General features: G+C 37.9%; 1 protein-coding gene across 6 annotated transcripts in view; it reads right to left on the reverse strand.

Annotated features, from left to right (window-relative positions):
* The window catches only part of LOC100888527 (protein transport protein Sec16A), a 43,377-nt gene that overhangs the window by 9,671 nt on the left and 17,200 nt on the right, over window positions 1-16,506 (reverse strand). For 4 of the 6 annotated variants that reach the window (XM_030998062.1, XM_030998063.1, XM_030998060.1 and 1 more), the window contains exons 13-25: window positions 15,995-16,076; window positions 10,284-10,401; window positions 9,283-9,394; window positions 8,040-8,199; window positions 7,614-7,700; window positions 6,938-7,042; window positions 6,394-6,616; window positions 5,631-5,850; window positions 4,037-4,193; window positions 3,467-3,703; window positions 2,344-2,427; window positions 1,471-1,711; window positions 763-906 (exon numbers count right to left, since the gene is read on the reverse strand). In XM_030998062.1, coding sequence (XP_030853922.1) covers window positions 763-906; window positions 1,471-1,711; window positions 2,344-2,427; window positions 3,467-3,703; window positions 4,037-4,193; window positions 5,631-5,850; window positions 6,394-6,616; window positions 6,938-7,042; window positions 7,614-7,700; window positions 8,040-8,199; window positions 9,283-9,394; window positions 10,284-10,401; window positions 15,995-16,076 — 1,970 coding nt within the window. The remainder of the gene's footprint in view (window positions 1-762; window positions 907-1,470; window positions 1,712-2,343; window positions 2,428-3,466; window positions 3,704-4,036; window positions 4,194-5,630; window positions 5,851-6,393; window positions 6,617-6,937; window positions 7,043-7,613; window positions 7,701-8,039; window positions 8,200-9,282; window positions 9,395-10,283; window positions 10,402-15,994; window positions 16,077-16,506) is intronic. The other 2 variants (XM_030998061.1, XM_030998064.1) reach the window with 2 other exon arrangements.

Below are 16,506 nucleotides of genomic sequence, written 5' to 3' on the forward strand. Positions count from 1 at the left end.
ATAGCGCCATTTATTAGGCATTCTAATTCTAAAAGCTGGATGTTTGGCTCAAGCAACCAGTCCCCCCTCCCCAAAAAAACAACAGTAGAGAAAGGACATTCACCTTTACCCTTTAACCCATATTTAGTACAGAGTCTCCTTTTAGTAATGTTCTTGCATTATCTTTTGATCCAGAATACTACAAATTATTTATTATACACTTGCAGAAAGAGCAAAAATCACAGAGAATTTTGAGTCTGTTTCCAATGCAGTACATTGTATTGTTTTCGATGAAGAGAAATTCAATTGCAATAAATCAGTAAAGTCTCTAAATTGGCAATGCAGTGTAAGATATACAGTCACTATTTTTGTTTACATTGTTCCCTTTAATAATTTTTTTGTTGTTGTATAGATTATAAAGGAGTAGAAAATAAGGCGAGGCGTCAAAAATAAATATACCAGCCAGCGGCAGCTAACTGCACTTGTGCGTCCTGGCTGCATTTTTTAAATTAGCTCAGCCGGCTACCGCTGGCGGTAGGAAATGGCGTTCAAAAGCATACGCCAGCTGCCGCCTTTCGAATGGAAACCGAGCCTCAGATCCCAGCCTGGCGCAAGCCGGCTGGGCTAACAAAAGAAAAATAATTGCCCCAGCCAGGCTTCGGCCGTATTTGCAGCCTCGATGCGCCAATACGTGAGGCGGCAGCCTGCTGGTATCGATATTTTTGACGCCTCGCCTAAGAAAACTTTGACCCCCTACGAGTTGATACTTTTAGGCTGACTTACATGAGTCTGGGATGAAGAAATTGACAGGTGCGGCATTGATGGGTGCTGGTAGGGTCTGGAATAGACTGCTTGTGTCTCCTCCTGTCTTGGCAAGTGATGAAGTACCTTTGCCCTGGTTTAGAATGTCCACATAGTTACCAGCACCTAAACAAATACAGAGATGTGACACAGTCATTATAATACAATAAGCCCACTCATTGTTCTTAAAATCTGAAGTACTATAAAAAATACTAATCATTTTGGCTTTTCTTCATTTTGTTCTTCTTTCAGAGATCAGCAGGTATCTGCTGTGTAGATGGCAGTACAGTCAGAACATGTAGTGGAGGTTTTGACATAAGATATCATCGTAACTCTCCCGTTTATTTCATATGATAATATTAAATAAAAGGGAGCAAAATAAACATCATATTCCTTCCTTACTTAAAAATTGGAACAATATTATGTACCTTGTTTTTAGTAGATTTGTATTGCAGCTGTGTTTGATTCATGGGATCATCAATTATTAGTAGTTGTAAGTCTGAGAGTTCCATCTTATTCATTACTTATCATAATTTATACGTCATTTTCATTCTTGCATCAGTACTTAACCACATGGAATTTTACTAGAAACCTGAGTTCCGATTCAACCCCTCATAGAGTTGTGAGAAACATTTAGAACTACGGATTAATCTTTACGGAAAGAAACACAGAACATGGATCACAACTCACCAAACTTGCGTGAGAATTTGTTGGCTCCAGCAGGAGGGGGTGCTGCTGTGGAGCCCATCCCTCCCCCAAGCCCAGGGGTAGACCCAGGAGGCTGCATGGTAGATGAAGGATTAGCAGAGGGAGGGGCAGAGCCAGAGATTTCTAGATCAGAGGGAGGTGGAGGTGGGGGTCCGCTGTCTGCCTCGTCCGCATCTTCTTCTCCCTTGTTGACCCACGTCTTCTTGACCGGGTCCCATTCGATCTGTGGAGTAGGGGTTCGTTAAGTGTGATTAGTTGTAACTAGACCTTACTTATGGTAGTTAAAATTAAATATCAAGACAAAATATCAGTAAAGTTACATGGAGGGTAGAGAAATTTACCTCAAAAAGAGTTCTGAATTTTAATAATACTTTTCTTCTTCTTGAAAGGTACAGACTATCACCTAATGATGAAAAGGTGTAATACAGTATATATAAAATTTCATTCCCCCCCCCCCTCCTCTGTTCCATGTCTTCTAAGTAGCTGAAGATGCAAAATAGCCCAAACCAATTGTTGTGGAATTCTTTTTTTTCCTTCTAATACAATGCAAGTAGAAGAAATACATATGTGATATTTATATGTAGAAAAGACAAATTATACTTTGTAAACATTTCTATCAAATGTACTTGATACACAACACTATGACAAAAAGTATAAATGCTTGTAAAGAAAGACCACTCAATGAAAAAAAAAGTGGTCTAAAAAAAAAAAAGGCGAGAAAGCGAATGATCGGCAGCTTTGTTTTAAATGGAAACATGTAATGGTGCCATTATCCATGTAAATGCTGTGAGTCATCATCATCATCATCATACATGTATGCCAGTTTGAATGACTAAACAAGATATATCAACTCACCGTTTTCTTTGTGTCATCTGGAAGATGGATGTTGGAGCCGCCCAGCTTTTTGTTGAACCAACGTAGCCAGCCGCCCTGTGAAGACTATTATATTGAGGTTAAATTACACATTACTTATCGAAACACTTATGGTATTTCATCCACATTGAATATCATACTTATTTAATCTGCAGTGGTGGATGAAAGAGCATAACATTTTATTTTTTAATACTTTCACTTGCCCTATGTTTTCATGTTTGTCAAATGTGCTGATTAATATGTCATAGCTATGCTAATTCTATTCCTATTTTGCATTTCTCTAAACCTCTAAAATGTCCCCAAATTATGAACTAATGAGCCTACAACTTGAAATTATTGATTGATTGATAGCAAGTGCTTTTCTATGTTCCTCTAATGCATACATTTCTTAATAACACATTTATGTCACTCATTGATAACAAGATTTTAAACATTTCATAAAAGCACCCTAAAATATTTTCAGAACACATGTTTTTATCTCAAAAGGCCTCACCCACAAGCATTTTTCTAAAACATCCCTTCATGCAAGATAATTTTATCAAACAATTTATATTCACATACAAGATGAAACATACAAACAAGATGAAAGCAGGATACAAAGTTTATGTCAAACTAGGCATTGGCAACAAGCATTTTCTACAGCATTCCTACAATTTAAATGATTCTACTGAATAATTCTACTACACAATTCACAAATTCACAAATGGAGATGAATCTTCCTAAACATGAATGTGTGAATGAGTACAGGGCCCAGTTTCACAAAACTTGTCATCAGTGACAAATGACAGTTTTTGTTAAAAGCTACTGAAATCCTTGCTTCTGATTGGTCATAAGCAGATTTGTCACTGATTTTTGTCATTTGTCATTGAAAAAAGGCTTTGTGAAACGGGGCCCTGATCTGCCTGGATAAAACTTCACGAAAGATATGGAGGTGTATAATTCATGCACTTTAATCTAAAACAAAATAAAAAAAGAAACAAAACCGATACAGAACAAAACAATTGAACAATATCAATACAAAACAAAGACGACAACAAACAAACAAACACTTACAAATACAAACAACAGTAAACCACTTTGTCAAGTTTTTAGATGGTTATCCTACCTTTGGTTTGGGTTTATTATTCTGTGCCTTAGGTTCAGGCTGCTGCTGCTGCTGCTTCCCCTTCTGACTAGCAGCCGATACGTTAGACCCTCCTGACGTGGTCCTGGTCCTGGCCCTGTGTCTGGGGTCGTTGAAGGAGTTGGGCGAGTCCGGTGGGGTCAGGGTCTTCTGAGGGGATGGGGGACCAGCCATGGAGCTAAGGGTGTTGGTCCTGCTCCTATTATTCTGCTGCTGCTGCTGTTGTTGTGACAAAAAGATAAATGCAATAAATTCAAATAATTGATTTAAAAATTCATCGGTTAACAATGTTAACAAATTTCTCTGAGATGTAGTGACGGACAACTTACTCATTTGTTCCAACACACAAAGTTACTAAAATTTGGCATACTTGGCATCCTTTGTGATTTTTTGTTTTACAGTATAAAGGTTTGAAGGTGCACTATGCTTATATCATTATATTGTGTTCCAGCAAATTGTTTAGGTTTATATTGTTATGTATGATCTGTATTAATCACAGAATTTACTGGAATGGTTCTAATACTTCTGAAAAAACACAAAGAATGTTCATACCATCTTATTGTAGCTGTTGAAATCAAACTGTGATGCACCACTTTGTTCAAACTCAGTCGAGTCTCCCTCTGTCTCTGAAGCGTTCGTTGTTGTGCTGTACTCTGAGATGTTACTTCCCATCGATGCCCCAGGATCCTGATTAGGTGCAAAGTTGCTACTGCAGAGTGCAATGGAAGATAAAAACAACATAAAGATAACAAATGTGTCACAACACATTTACTTGTCTTATGGGTGGATAATAATAATAATAGTAACAATAACAACACCAACTATAATAATACTAGTAATAATTTCGAATAATTCAAATATCAACAACAATACTACTACTACTACTACTAATAATGATGTCTTGTTTACCCAGATGGGACTCATCAGTATTAATACTGTTCTCCCTGAGGGCCCTGTATTACAAAACTCAATGTGCAATACTCAATCACTTAATCATCTTCAATTTTGTACTATTCCTACCATATTGCTATCATAAAAGGAATTATATACCTCACTTAAGTAATCCAGCAATCTGATTGGTCGAAATTGCATTCATAAACTTTAACTGTTCCTGTAAAAACAGACCTATTTTTCCAATAACCATGGTTATTGGGAAAATAGTTCAGTCTCCATGGTTACCCCATAGGTTTACATGTTAAAAAATGGTTTGAGCGATCGAGGATACCGTATGTGTGCGAAGAATTGGTCGGTAATTTCAATACAATTGAATCTCGATCGATCTTACGGACAATTTTATCTTGCATTGTTGACATGAATACGAAAATAAAGTTCCAAAAACAAAAAAACAACATCTGCCGATAGATCTTGATCTAAGTTCGTGCCAATATGCATTGCAAAAGTAAAAGAAGGGTCCGTTTAATGGAGCTTTTGCGAAGCATTCATCACGCGAAGCCGGTTTCAATCCATTTTAATGTATATACTGTACAAAACTACCAAGCATGGTAACAGCGTGCGATGGCCGAGTGGTATAAGGCGTTGGTTTTAGATACATCACTTAATGTACGCAAGAGTTCGAATCTCATCTTCGACAAAAAAAAAGTATCTTTTATTTTTTATTTTTTAGTCTATTTTTTTTCGGCATATAAAAGTATTAATGACTGCTTTAATATTTGAGAAATAGTTGTTTTTATACGCTCTCGGGAAGGTTACAATTGGGCTATTCCCCTCGGCACGCCTCGGGTAATAGCACAATTCTAACCTTCCCTTGAGCGTATAAAAACAACTATTTCTCTCAAAGCAGTCATTAATACTATATTAATTCCCACAGCTGCATAATATGAAAACTAAGATTGTTGCCACTACAAGTAGCATGCAGAGTCTCCTCTGACACAAAGCAGCATACTCATGAATCAAAGTTACTGAGATTAAGTTATGAATTTATCTTAAACTTTGACATCAGTCCAAGGATTTGTATAGTGCAACCCAACAGCAAACCATCTTCACTTTCAGATTCCCCTTTTCATAACACTTCATGCAAGCCAAGTTGTAGGTTGTAGGCACAGTAATAGAATAGTTCTCCTTCAAACATCTTCAGATGAAGTCAAATATCTCACTGCACAGTTTTTAAAGTCGAAATTACTCGTACCTGATGGGCTGGTTGTTGTAAGGCTGGTAATTCTCATGTTGGTAATATGGATTTTGCTGCTGCTGCTGCTGCTGTTGGCCAGTAGGTTGTGTACCATCTTGTTGTTGTTGTTGTTGTTGTTGGTATTGTTGTTGTTGTTGTTGTAGCTGCTGTTGTTGGTTGTAGTCATAGAAGGGCACTTGTTGCTGGTCGGTTTGCTGGTCCTGGTATTGGTTGACTGCAATAAGGGATGAATACCATGAAATTAATCAATGAGTTTGAAACATGGATCTTGAAAAATGTGTGAGTAATCCAAATACATAAAACCATAAAACAGATACAAACACTGACATTGAGGGGAAGGGGAGGGGGGGGGGGGGGGTTATATTATATAATGGCAACTTTCTTATTGAGCAATTGTCAATGTTAGGGTTAGCAAAGCTGCCATATTAAAGACATCAACATTGTTCAAAGGATCACATCCTTCGCATTGAGTATAAAATATACAAAAGTAATCAATATAAAAGTCAATTTCACTTCATGAAAATGACTTAAACCCAGTTACAATAACTTATTGAAAGTTGATGCTATACTGCTCAAGGATTGTAAATCACAATTAAATAACTTGTATAAATGTACATATTGATTCCTTCATTCACAAAAGTAAAACTTTGAGGTGAATTTGTCAACATTGACTACAAATCACATGTGAATCAGGTCAAATGAATCAATCTAGACTGACATATTGCCCGATATATAATAATCACATTTGTTTCTCACAAACCTTGTTGTTGGTCATCTTGACCTTCATATCCTTGACCTTCGTATCCTTGACCTCCTCCAGCCTGGTCTTGCTGGTATCCATCATACTGGTACGTTGACACCCCTTCACCCATGGCTTGGACTGTCCCGTCTGTGCTCTCCGCACCCAGTGTGCTCAGGTTAGAGGATGATTCCACCCACGGCATGGGGGTGCCGGATGACGAGGGTGGTTTTAATTGTCCCTCCTGTTCACAAAATAAGGCAGAGAGAGAAAATCTTGAAGAATGAGTGACTATGATACAACCATCCCATCTTGAAAGAATATTTACATAGTTTAAAGGAAAGAAGATTTTGTTTCTGGCATAGCTCAAAACTGTACCCCAAATGATCAAAGGCTACCTAACAGATGTCTTAACCATCAGTTAAATGTCAAAATATATCAACAAACAAAAGACATAAGGAAAAGCATTTCAACTGACACACTTTGTAGAAGATAAAGACAATTACAAACAACAAATTGTACAAAATATACATGGATAAAACAAAGAAAGAAAATTGCTACTCACATTTATCTGCAGGAATATATTCTCTAGTGGAACAATCCATTGAGGCTCAGTGATTTCCCTCATGTCATGGAACTCGGGATCATGGTGTTTTAACCTGTTTGACAACTGAGGGTGGGATGAAGTAAAAGGGAGAAGATAATCATTTGTTTAGCCAGTAAGAAAAGCTTGATGTACAAGTTTCTGATACATTTATTAGTAAAATTTGACTTTTATGCCATGACTCAGGAATGAATCTTGAAATAATGCTCTTTTGTGCAGAACTCGTTTTGAATGCTGTACACCAAGATTTCACTGCACATTCATGTCTGTATTGTGAATGGTGTAAAAAATAGGCTGACTGGGAAACATCATCCTCATCATCGTCATTGTCGTCGTCGTAATCATGATAACATGTCGAGTGCATGATTAAATAAGTGAGTCGGAATGGGTGGTACATGAATAATTGTCACCTTGACATCACTGCCGTCAACCTTCATCATCTTCATCATTAACACCACCATCACCACCACCGTCGTCGTCGTTGTCGTCATCATCAACATCATCATCACCACCACCACCATCATCCTCACAGCAATCATCATCATCCCTACTATCATCCTCACAGCCATCATCATCACCACCATTCTCACCACCACTGCATTCTTATACTTTGGAATGAAACAAGGTGTGGTCTTACCTGGCACACTTGGCTCACAAGTGTACTGTTGTAGTAGTTAGGAGAGCACTGGATTGTGTTTGCAATTGTCTCACAGTACCTCAATGCCTGTTGGAAAAGCAAAAAGAATGTACACATCTAAGAAAGCAGGAAAGTTTTGGGTCTCACAGAATTCTCTCTTTCTCTTTTTTTTCTTATTGCCGTTTATTCCACGCTATTTCTACTCAGCATTTTTATTTCCTTTGGATTTCTTTTGCTATATATTTTGTGTGTGTGTGCTTAATATGCATTGATGCATACTCAAGTACTTGATCATAATTCCTTTGAATGAAGACATCCATTTTTTTTGCCTGTCAATCTAAAATGTTCCAGCACATATTTCCATCTGCAAGTAAATATATCACATTACATCACACTGTCACTAAAATCTTGCATTTATCCCTTTACCTGTGATGTAAAGCCGAAGTCAGCGAGCCTGCAGGCATAGATGAATTTGTAAGCCTGGAAGTTTGGAATGAGATAATGCTTGTTTGCCAGCATCTGAGCGTATTCATAGATCTCTGTCAGTTGGATGGCCGAGTTGGTCGAGAACTTGTTGAAAGGCAGGCTGTATACAATCAAAAGAGATGCAATTAAAAAAAGATACAGCTTACATTTTATTAATTGACATGTGTTCTATAGAGTAATGACAATGGTACTACAGAGTATACAGATACCAAAAGAGTTTACAAGGGTTTCAATGATCAGTTTTCTACAAACATTGGGCAAACCTTATAAACCAAGTAAAAATCTTACTGCACGTTAAAGAAAATTAAAGCAGCAAGCTCAATTCTGATTTCCCAAAAGAGATTTCAAGTTGAAGCAATCATCTGATTACAATAAAAAATAAAAAGAAAGAAAAGAAAAAATAAAATAAAATAAGCAGCATTCAAATGAATGTGACAGGTCTCAGAGTTTCTTACTTAATCCTCATCCAAGATTGGTGTATATCATTAATGTCATTAATTGGGTCAATCAACAGATCATAGTACAAGCCCCAAGGTCAATCAACCAACTTACAAATTACAATTGACATTACCACTCATCATTTTAAAGAAAAGTACTACTATTTTTCCTTTGGATCAACTCTGCTTTGCATGTCTGCACCTTCACCTGCTGTCAGGTCACATCCCATCCCAGTATAGCTTGGAAAAGCTGCTTCAAGGATTACCTCATCAAGTATCAAGTTACCACTCGAAACATAAAATGTAAAATATACAATGTGCCTGATATCATCTGCTGAGAGCCAGAAGGGCATTAATTCACAGCCACCATCACAGAGTTCACAGCCTTCTGGATCTCAGCAAATAACATAACAAGACTTCTACACATGCACTTAATCCATACCTTTGAAAATAAGAAATCGCACTTCCAACGGCACTGTAACTGGCAATACGCGGTAAATCTGTACCAAAATGCGAATACAAATTCGCTGCTTGATCATGCAGCCATTCAAGGCATGCAATACGTGAACTCCCAAATCGCGGCACATGATAAAACAAGCTTAATTTGGCTTCAGCACACAACAACAACCCCAACAATCGATATTTTTGAATTTTCAGGTCCTAAAAATCCAGAAAATCTGAATATTCTGGATTATTTGAAGGGTTGGCAGGTATGTTAATCTAATGAATGCATGGGATTGACTTACTTGTGACTTGATCCGAGAAGCACAATCTTGGTGGTCTTCTTGCTGTAGATACCAAAGCCTATCTGAGCCATCAGGTAGCAGAACTGAGACGCATGAAGCAGACCTCTCGATGCTGTCAAATTGATTTTTAATACACACAGTAAAATTGGATGTAGCGATTTTTGGTTGTATTGTTGAATAGTGTTACATGCATTTATGTTGAAGGCTATTAACGGCACAAGTAAACTCCACACTAGATAATTAAACTTTACATATTATCTTTGTACTTTTTAAAGACATAATTATAATGTCATGATGAACAAAATCAAAGTATACTAGCATCCTTTGTTAGTGGATTGGAAAAGGAGTCCTCACACATGGTAAGCAATGCAGGGTTTCTATTTGAAAAATATAAAGGGAGATATTTCACTGTAGCTCTAAGATAGAAATTCAACAAAATTATTATGACATTGACAACAACATGGCTCTGTCAAGCTATTCCAGAGGTCTTTATCCGAACAAATTAATGTCCTATGGATCAATTCAAAAGGGTTCCAGTTTCTACTTCAGTTATGAATATACTGAGCTATTAATGATAAAGTTGAGTTCTGGTCATGCAATTGCATTGTGAAAGCAACGTAGAATTGATCAAAAAAGGTTCTGGATTCATCAAAATGATTAGAAATTTGGGATTGTCTTGGTAAGGTTACAAGCACTGTACACAGAAAGATGTATATGGGACTACACGAACATAAATCTGTCCCAATTTTTATGATGTCACATGCCATATTTAGAATATTAATGCATTTGAAGAGCCATGCTTTTCAGGGAACATTTTTTATCTGATGTTCTTCCACACTTGCGTAGTACAATGATAACCCTCACAAAATATTGTTCACCTCTCCCCAGAACTCAACCTTCTCTTTAATGATAATATGCAGGATAGACAGAGGAGAAAAACAAGACATGTCTGCCAGATATTTGGTGTTATATATATGCATGAAGAAAAAAAATGAACTTACATAAGGAATCTCCCAAAGTCACAACGCTCTTGAAGCCCACTTCAGCGCTGCTGCTCAGGTTGGACATCACCATGGCCAAGTGAGGGCGCCAGTCACCCCACTTTTCATCGTTACAGCTCTGAGGGGAAGAAGAGTTGTAGAATACAAAACAAATAATAATAATAAAAATGGTGCTAATATATTAAAAGCGCTTAACACCAAAGTCTCTTAGGGGAGCCTTCCAAAGTTGCGACTGTGCCCGGATGCGTCGGGGCGCGATGAATAGAACAGTGGCGTCCCAAGAGACGCATTGAGGCGCAAAGGGGCGCGAAGGGGCGCAATAGTCACCCTCACCTGATTCTTGCATATGAAAAGAAACCGTCTATTGTTAGTATAAACCCGCTCTATTCTTCTTGCGCCCTTTTGCGCCCCACCAGGCGATGGAAGATTATCTCTCCCGTCATTGTTCTCGCTCGTGATGCGCGGTACAGCTTAAACTTGATATACAGAAAGTATTTGTCGGCCAAAGCCTGTCTTCCCCTCCTCCGGTTTTCGTTCTGATAAACTTTCCATTGTTTGTAAAAAAAAATGATGTATTCTTCTCGCGTCGCGATCTATTCTTCTCGCGCCGTTTTGCGTCGTAACGGGCGGGGTATTACCTTTCCAATCATTGTGGCGAAGCTTTGCGATGTACATTACTACAGCACAGCATAAACTTCTCTGGTGGGATCGTCTTTGTTTTGGGGGGCAATCAACACACTCGTTCATCTTGATCAGAATACATTATGATTTATTTTTGTTGGGTTTAATACGCCTCCTTTTAATTTTTGTGACGACTGTATGAAATGTGAAATAAAGATGACTATGTACGATTAATGGTTGTTTAATTGCGAGCTTAATTGTCCCCAACAACAAAAAATAAAAGACGAATGATGTGAATGACTACATGTATGCGGTTATAGTCGGCAAATTGATTACTGTTTGGGTCGCTTGTGTATGTTTGTAATTTGAATGATTATCAACATATTTGTATAATTCCCACATCGCGATATGATTCTAGCGTCGTAAAATGGACAAAGGAATTATCTTTCTCTCTCGTCATTCATATTCACGCTACGCGTTGCACATCGCCACAGCCTGAGCTTGGAAGAATTTATATTTTGTCAGTCTAATCCTTTTTTTTTCTCCTCCCATGACTTGGTTCTAATAAATTGAAGGTTTGCTTATTAGGGATAAGAAGGATAACATCAAACAAACGATTTACTCAAGATGACGCTCTTTTCATTTCACCTCGCTGTTTGATAAAGTAGAGTTTTACGGAGCGAATACAAAAGAAAAGTTCGCTCTAAGGCCAAATAAAAGTTTTTTTTTTTTATTAGTGTCCTGTTTTTTCGAAAACTAGGAAGGAGGAGGCCCTCTCTTTTCTTTTCTTTTTCTTTCAAAATGGCCGCTCAAAATGGCCGCTCGGTACATTTTCCCTGACAGTCGGGCTATTTTTCAAAATGGCCGCCAACATCTTTTAACTTTTTAAAAAAATCAGTAATAGATCCATTTTAGTATTGTTTTTCATATTATTTCCCCCAAAATAAAAAATAGGAGGCGGCCCCCAAAAAGGAAGCAGGCGGGGACGCTAAACATGTATATTTTGTTAAGTGGCCTCAGGGAAAAAAAAAACATAAAATGCCGTGGCAGGATTTCACGCCCGAGATATGCCTTCGAAAATTGCCCGTCCAAAAGGCGTTTTAAATCATAATAATTCCATAGCTCTTTTTAAAAGTGGAATAAATAAAAAAAAAGAGTCCGGGAACTATATCGAGATTATAAAACATGTGTGTCATGAAGATGTAAACAAAAAAGTGTAGCCTGATGGTGATAAAGTTGAGCAGCAATTGGAAATGCAATACAAAACATTAATCAGTTCATGATGATAATTAATCATTCGACACAACATTCGAATCATTTATTCGTAGATTTTAATAATTAAGTGGCGAAAGTGAAATTTTGAAATCTTAATGCACAGATACAAAAAACATACCAAACATGTTTTGATTCTTATTCTAAAAAAAAAAACCGGCAAATTTTAAACGATCTTTTTAAAAGGAGGGAGGCGCTATAGCCCAGTGGTAGAGCAGAGCAGCTCGTAACCGGGAGCTCCCTGGTTAGAAACCAAGTCGATATGCTATTGTAAGGCATAACTCAACATTACATTTCGTTCGGAGAGGATCTTAAACCCGCCGGTCCCCTGTTTGCCTAATTCATAGCATACACATGCTTCATATAGCAGTCAGGAAAAAAAAAGCGAATGGTACAGGAAGCTACCTTTTATGGATAGGCCTAAATTGAAGGTTTGGCTTAACTAGGGAGAAGAAGGATAACATCAAACAATAGATCTACTCATGATGACGCTCTTTTCATTTCACCTCGCTGTAAGATAAAGTAGAGTTCTATGGAGCGAATACAAAAGAAAAGTTCGCTCTAAAGGTAAAAACATAGAATGCCGTGGCAGGATTTCACGCGACTATTGTTTGATCGCTATAATTGTCCGACTTGCTATAGATTCTTGTTTAGCTACACATATGTGTGTGTGTGTGAGAGAGGGGGGCGGCGAAGTGAACGGCCGGACCAAAATGGCAGAGGTCAATCAGGAGGGCTCCGCTCGCTAGTTATAAGGACCGCTAATTCATTGGACAACTATTCATGAAGACCGCTATTCGTAATTTGAGAACATGGTCATTATGTATAAGGGTCATGAATTCGTAATACGACATCCCCCCTCCCCAAAACTAAATAAATAAATAGAAAACATGAATAGATTAATAAACTTAACTAATGATACAATAACAAATAATGCCCGGTAATTGGGAATAGCCGCCTATGAGCGGAACAATGGGCGCAACAACTATTAGCTGCTCAAAGAGCTGTCTTTTGTCATTGCGTTGCAAAAACAAAGTGCTTTTAAAAGTTACATGTACTATAATATCCGTATGCTATATAACACCCAATGTGAACATGACGTGTTCAGGCCTTATAACTATATACAGTGCACGTTAAAACAAAAGACTTTACTAGCGCTAGCTAACAAATATGAAACGTCAAAACGTCACGAACATTGAAGATAACAAATTGTTAAGACAAATGACACCACCAATAAAGTTTCTTCGCGAAGAAATATTCGATCGAATTTCGTGTTTGGAACAGATAGGCGATTTCGAATTGTTCAATCTACCGAAACGTTTTGATGATGCAGGCTCCCGACAATAGGACTATCATTTGTGTAATATCTTTAATTTGCAGATGTTTGTTTGTTTTGTATGACATATTTATAAACGCCCTATAATCTTATTTCAAGCAGAATCTTTCAATCTCTTTGATTATAAGTATCATTTTTAAATCACGGGTATTTAAATACAATAGCTGATTTTGCGAAGATTTAGAGAACCTACGTTTCTATTCTTTAAATCGATCTTGCATGAGAAAGAACAGAGTGATGATATAGATATATGACCTATTTTGATCGGATGACAGAACAAAATAAATGTAATATGAAACAAATAATGTGTCAAAACATACAGAAGGAATACAATTATACATATCGTTTTTGTTTTGTTCGTGAAGAAATTAATATAATACAAGTAGTGAACACATTAATGAACAGAAATGAACAATCATAAAAACGTCAACGCCTACACAACTTCGATATTTGGGAGGAAAATAACAATCAGAACAACAATCTAAATCAATGTCTTGTACGTAAAATAATAATAAAACATATCAGTAGCCAAAGTGAAAATTTTAGAGTCAAATCTTTCAAGACGAGAGCGGACACACACGCGGGGATTACATGAATAACTAATGCGTAGGAACGGGCGCGAAAGCTTTTCAAATTCACAAATTCACAATTCACAAAAAGCGCTTCGCCTTTAAGCGCACCCCTCCCCCCCCCCCCCCCCCCCCCCCCGAATGAGTGTTATGTAGGGTACGCATATGCATTTTCCCTCCTTTTGAAAACAGTCCCCTAAGTCCGGTGTGTAAAGTCAATACGGGCCGGATTTGTGTGTACTAGACGAGCCGGACTTTGGTGCGTGAAAAGTACCCCTTTACCAGACAGTAACAATGAGTCTCCAAACAATAGCCAGATTTGATATTCATATTGTGAGCATGTGCTTAGTTATATCGGGATTCCCTGGTTATATTGAAGACGTGGGCTAATATCTGTTTGCCCAGTATTTCTCGCTGATTGTTTGACCAACATTAAATTGCTATTGTCCAGCTGACTTTTCTAAAGGCTTTTCTACCCTCGGCGCTAAAGGGATTGCGGAAAATTTCAACACTATTTGTGTTTCTTGATGACCCAGTAGAAGAAGAATAAGGGCTACCCTGCCCCCCCCCCCCCCCCGAAAAAAAATGTCCCAAAACAACGCAATCATTATTAATTCCGTTTACTACTTGATACCAACACGTGCATGATGGATCCCCCGGATGGATCCTTATTTAGACAGTGAGACAGTTCTGTTACGAGAAGCAATTCAACGAATTGCCATGGCTTGTATATGTTCTAGAACGCACTACGCTCTTTCGATAACACGTGGCCCCTATTCAGCACTATATATACGTATTTTAGTTATTCTTAACAATGACCTAGATCTAAAACTGGCAGCGGATGTAACCCCCCCCCCCCCCTTCGTCGCAAAGAAATATTCGATAAAATTCTTTGACACAGAATGATAAACTAATTTCTTCTTGAGATATGTTCGGGGTGAAATTTCAAACATCATTTCCTGGTAACTCTCTCATGTACGTAAAATAATATTAAAACAAATCAGTAGCCAAAGTAATGCTTTTCAGAGTCAAATCTCGCAAGACGAGAGCGACACACAAGCGGGCACTACATGAATAACTAATGCGCCGGACCGGGCGCGAAAGGGCGCGAAAGCTATTCAAAGTTTAAGCTCCCATTCACAAATGTCAAGTGCTTCACCGGGGCGCGCCCCAGCGGGGTAATTTCGTAACAATGAGACTCCAAACAATAGCCAGATTTTAATGAGCTGGCAACCAACTGAAGTCCTCTCCTATCCGACGCAAAAAGGCGCTAATGGGCGCATAAAGGCGCCTCCTTTGTTCTCATATCCTGCTCTGCGCCCCGACGCGTCGCGACACAGTCGCAACTTTGGAAGGCTCCCCTTAGCGCTATAACAAACAAAATACAATGATAAACAATCACATATTGAATAAAAACAACAACAAATAAACCAGTACAAACAAGTCAACATAAACAATCCAAACATTGACAACAATGCTGTCTTATCTTATCCTATACTTTTCACACTTGTTGATTTGATACTTCCTCGTTGAATCACACATCGTTATAATATATAACTGTGAATTTAGTTTTCTAATCAAATAAAAAATGTAATATCATATCAGAACAGATTGAAAGAACATTCCAAAATAGTTGACTAACTCCCATGCTTTACAAATTATTCTCCTGTCAAAACACATTCATATACAACCTTCGGCCTCTTCTTGCTCTGTAATTGGAGAAAGGAGTACTGCTTTAGTAACAAATTCATCCAAACTAGTACCACCACGCCCTACTTTTCTTTATTTAATGCTAAATACTTGTAACACAATTCTTTGCCTCTTCATAGTTAATCTTTCATCCCCTTTCCCCTCTATATTCCTTCTCTTTCCCCTTCTTTAGTTTAGACCCTCTAGCACATGACTATACTCACGGTGACGGCAGCAGGTTGTCGATCTGACATCAGCTGGTACAAGGTCTGCAGAGGATCGTTCATTGGAAGACTGTTGGCAAACCTGAATGACGAGAAAAGATACCAACAACTTAAATTACAATTACGTTTTTAAATCACAAAATTAGATGAGAATGTAGGCACAGAATATGTTTGTTTAGAACTGGGGCCCGTATTACAAAGAGTTGATATCAAATCGCAAGTATGTACATAAGAGATAGGAGACTGCAAACTTGCGATTGATTAGAGGACTTGCGGTTGATTTGGATCAATCGCAACTCTTTGTAAGACGGGGCCCTGGTAACAGGTTCTAGAGCAGTCAACAACACTGAGCAACAAACGTTATGAGAATGTAACTTAAATGAGAGTTGCAGATGAAAAGAGGTTCATAAAGTCATAGTTCATGAACTATTTCTTGTATACAAACATAACGGGTGCAATCAGCACAAGACAATTGTCAAATCCCTAGGAAATAAGTAATCACCCATTTTCAA

Source organism: Strongylocentrotus purpuratus, unplaced genomic scaffold (genome assembly GCF_000002235.5).
Source record: "Strongylocentrotus purpuratus isolate Spur 01 unplaced genomic scaffold, Spur_5.0 spur5_scaffold_4, whole genome shotgun sequence".
Classification (NCBI taxonomy): Eukaryota; Metazoa; Echinodermata; class Echinoidea; order Camarodonta; family Strongylocentrotidae; genus Strongylocentrotus; species Strongylocentrotus purpuratus.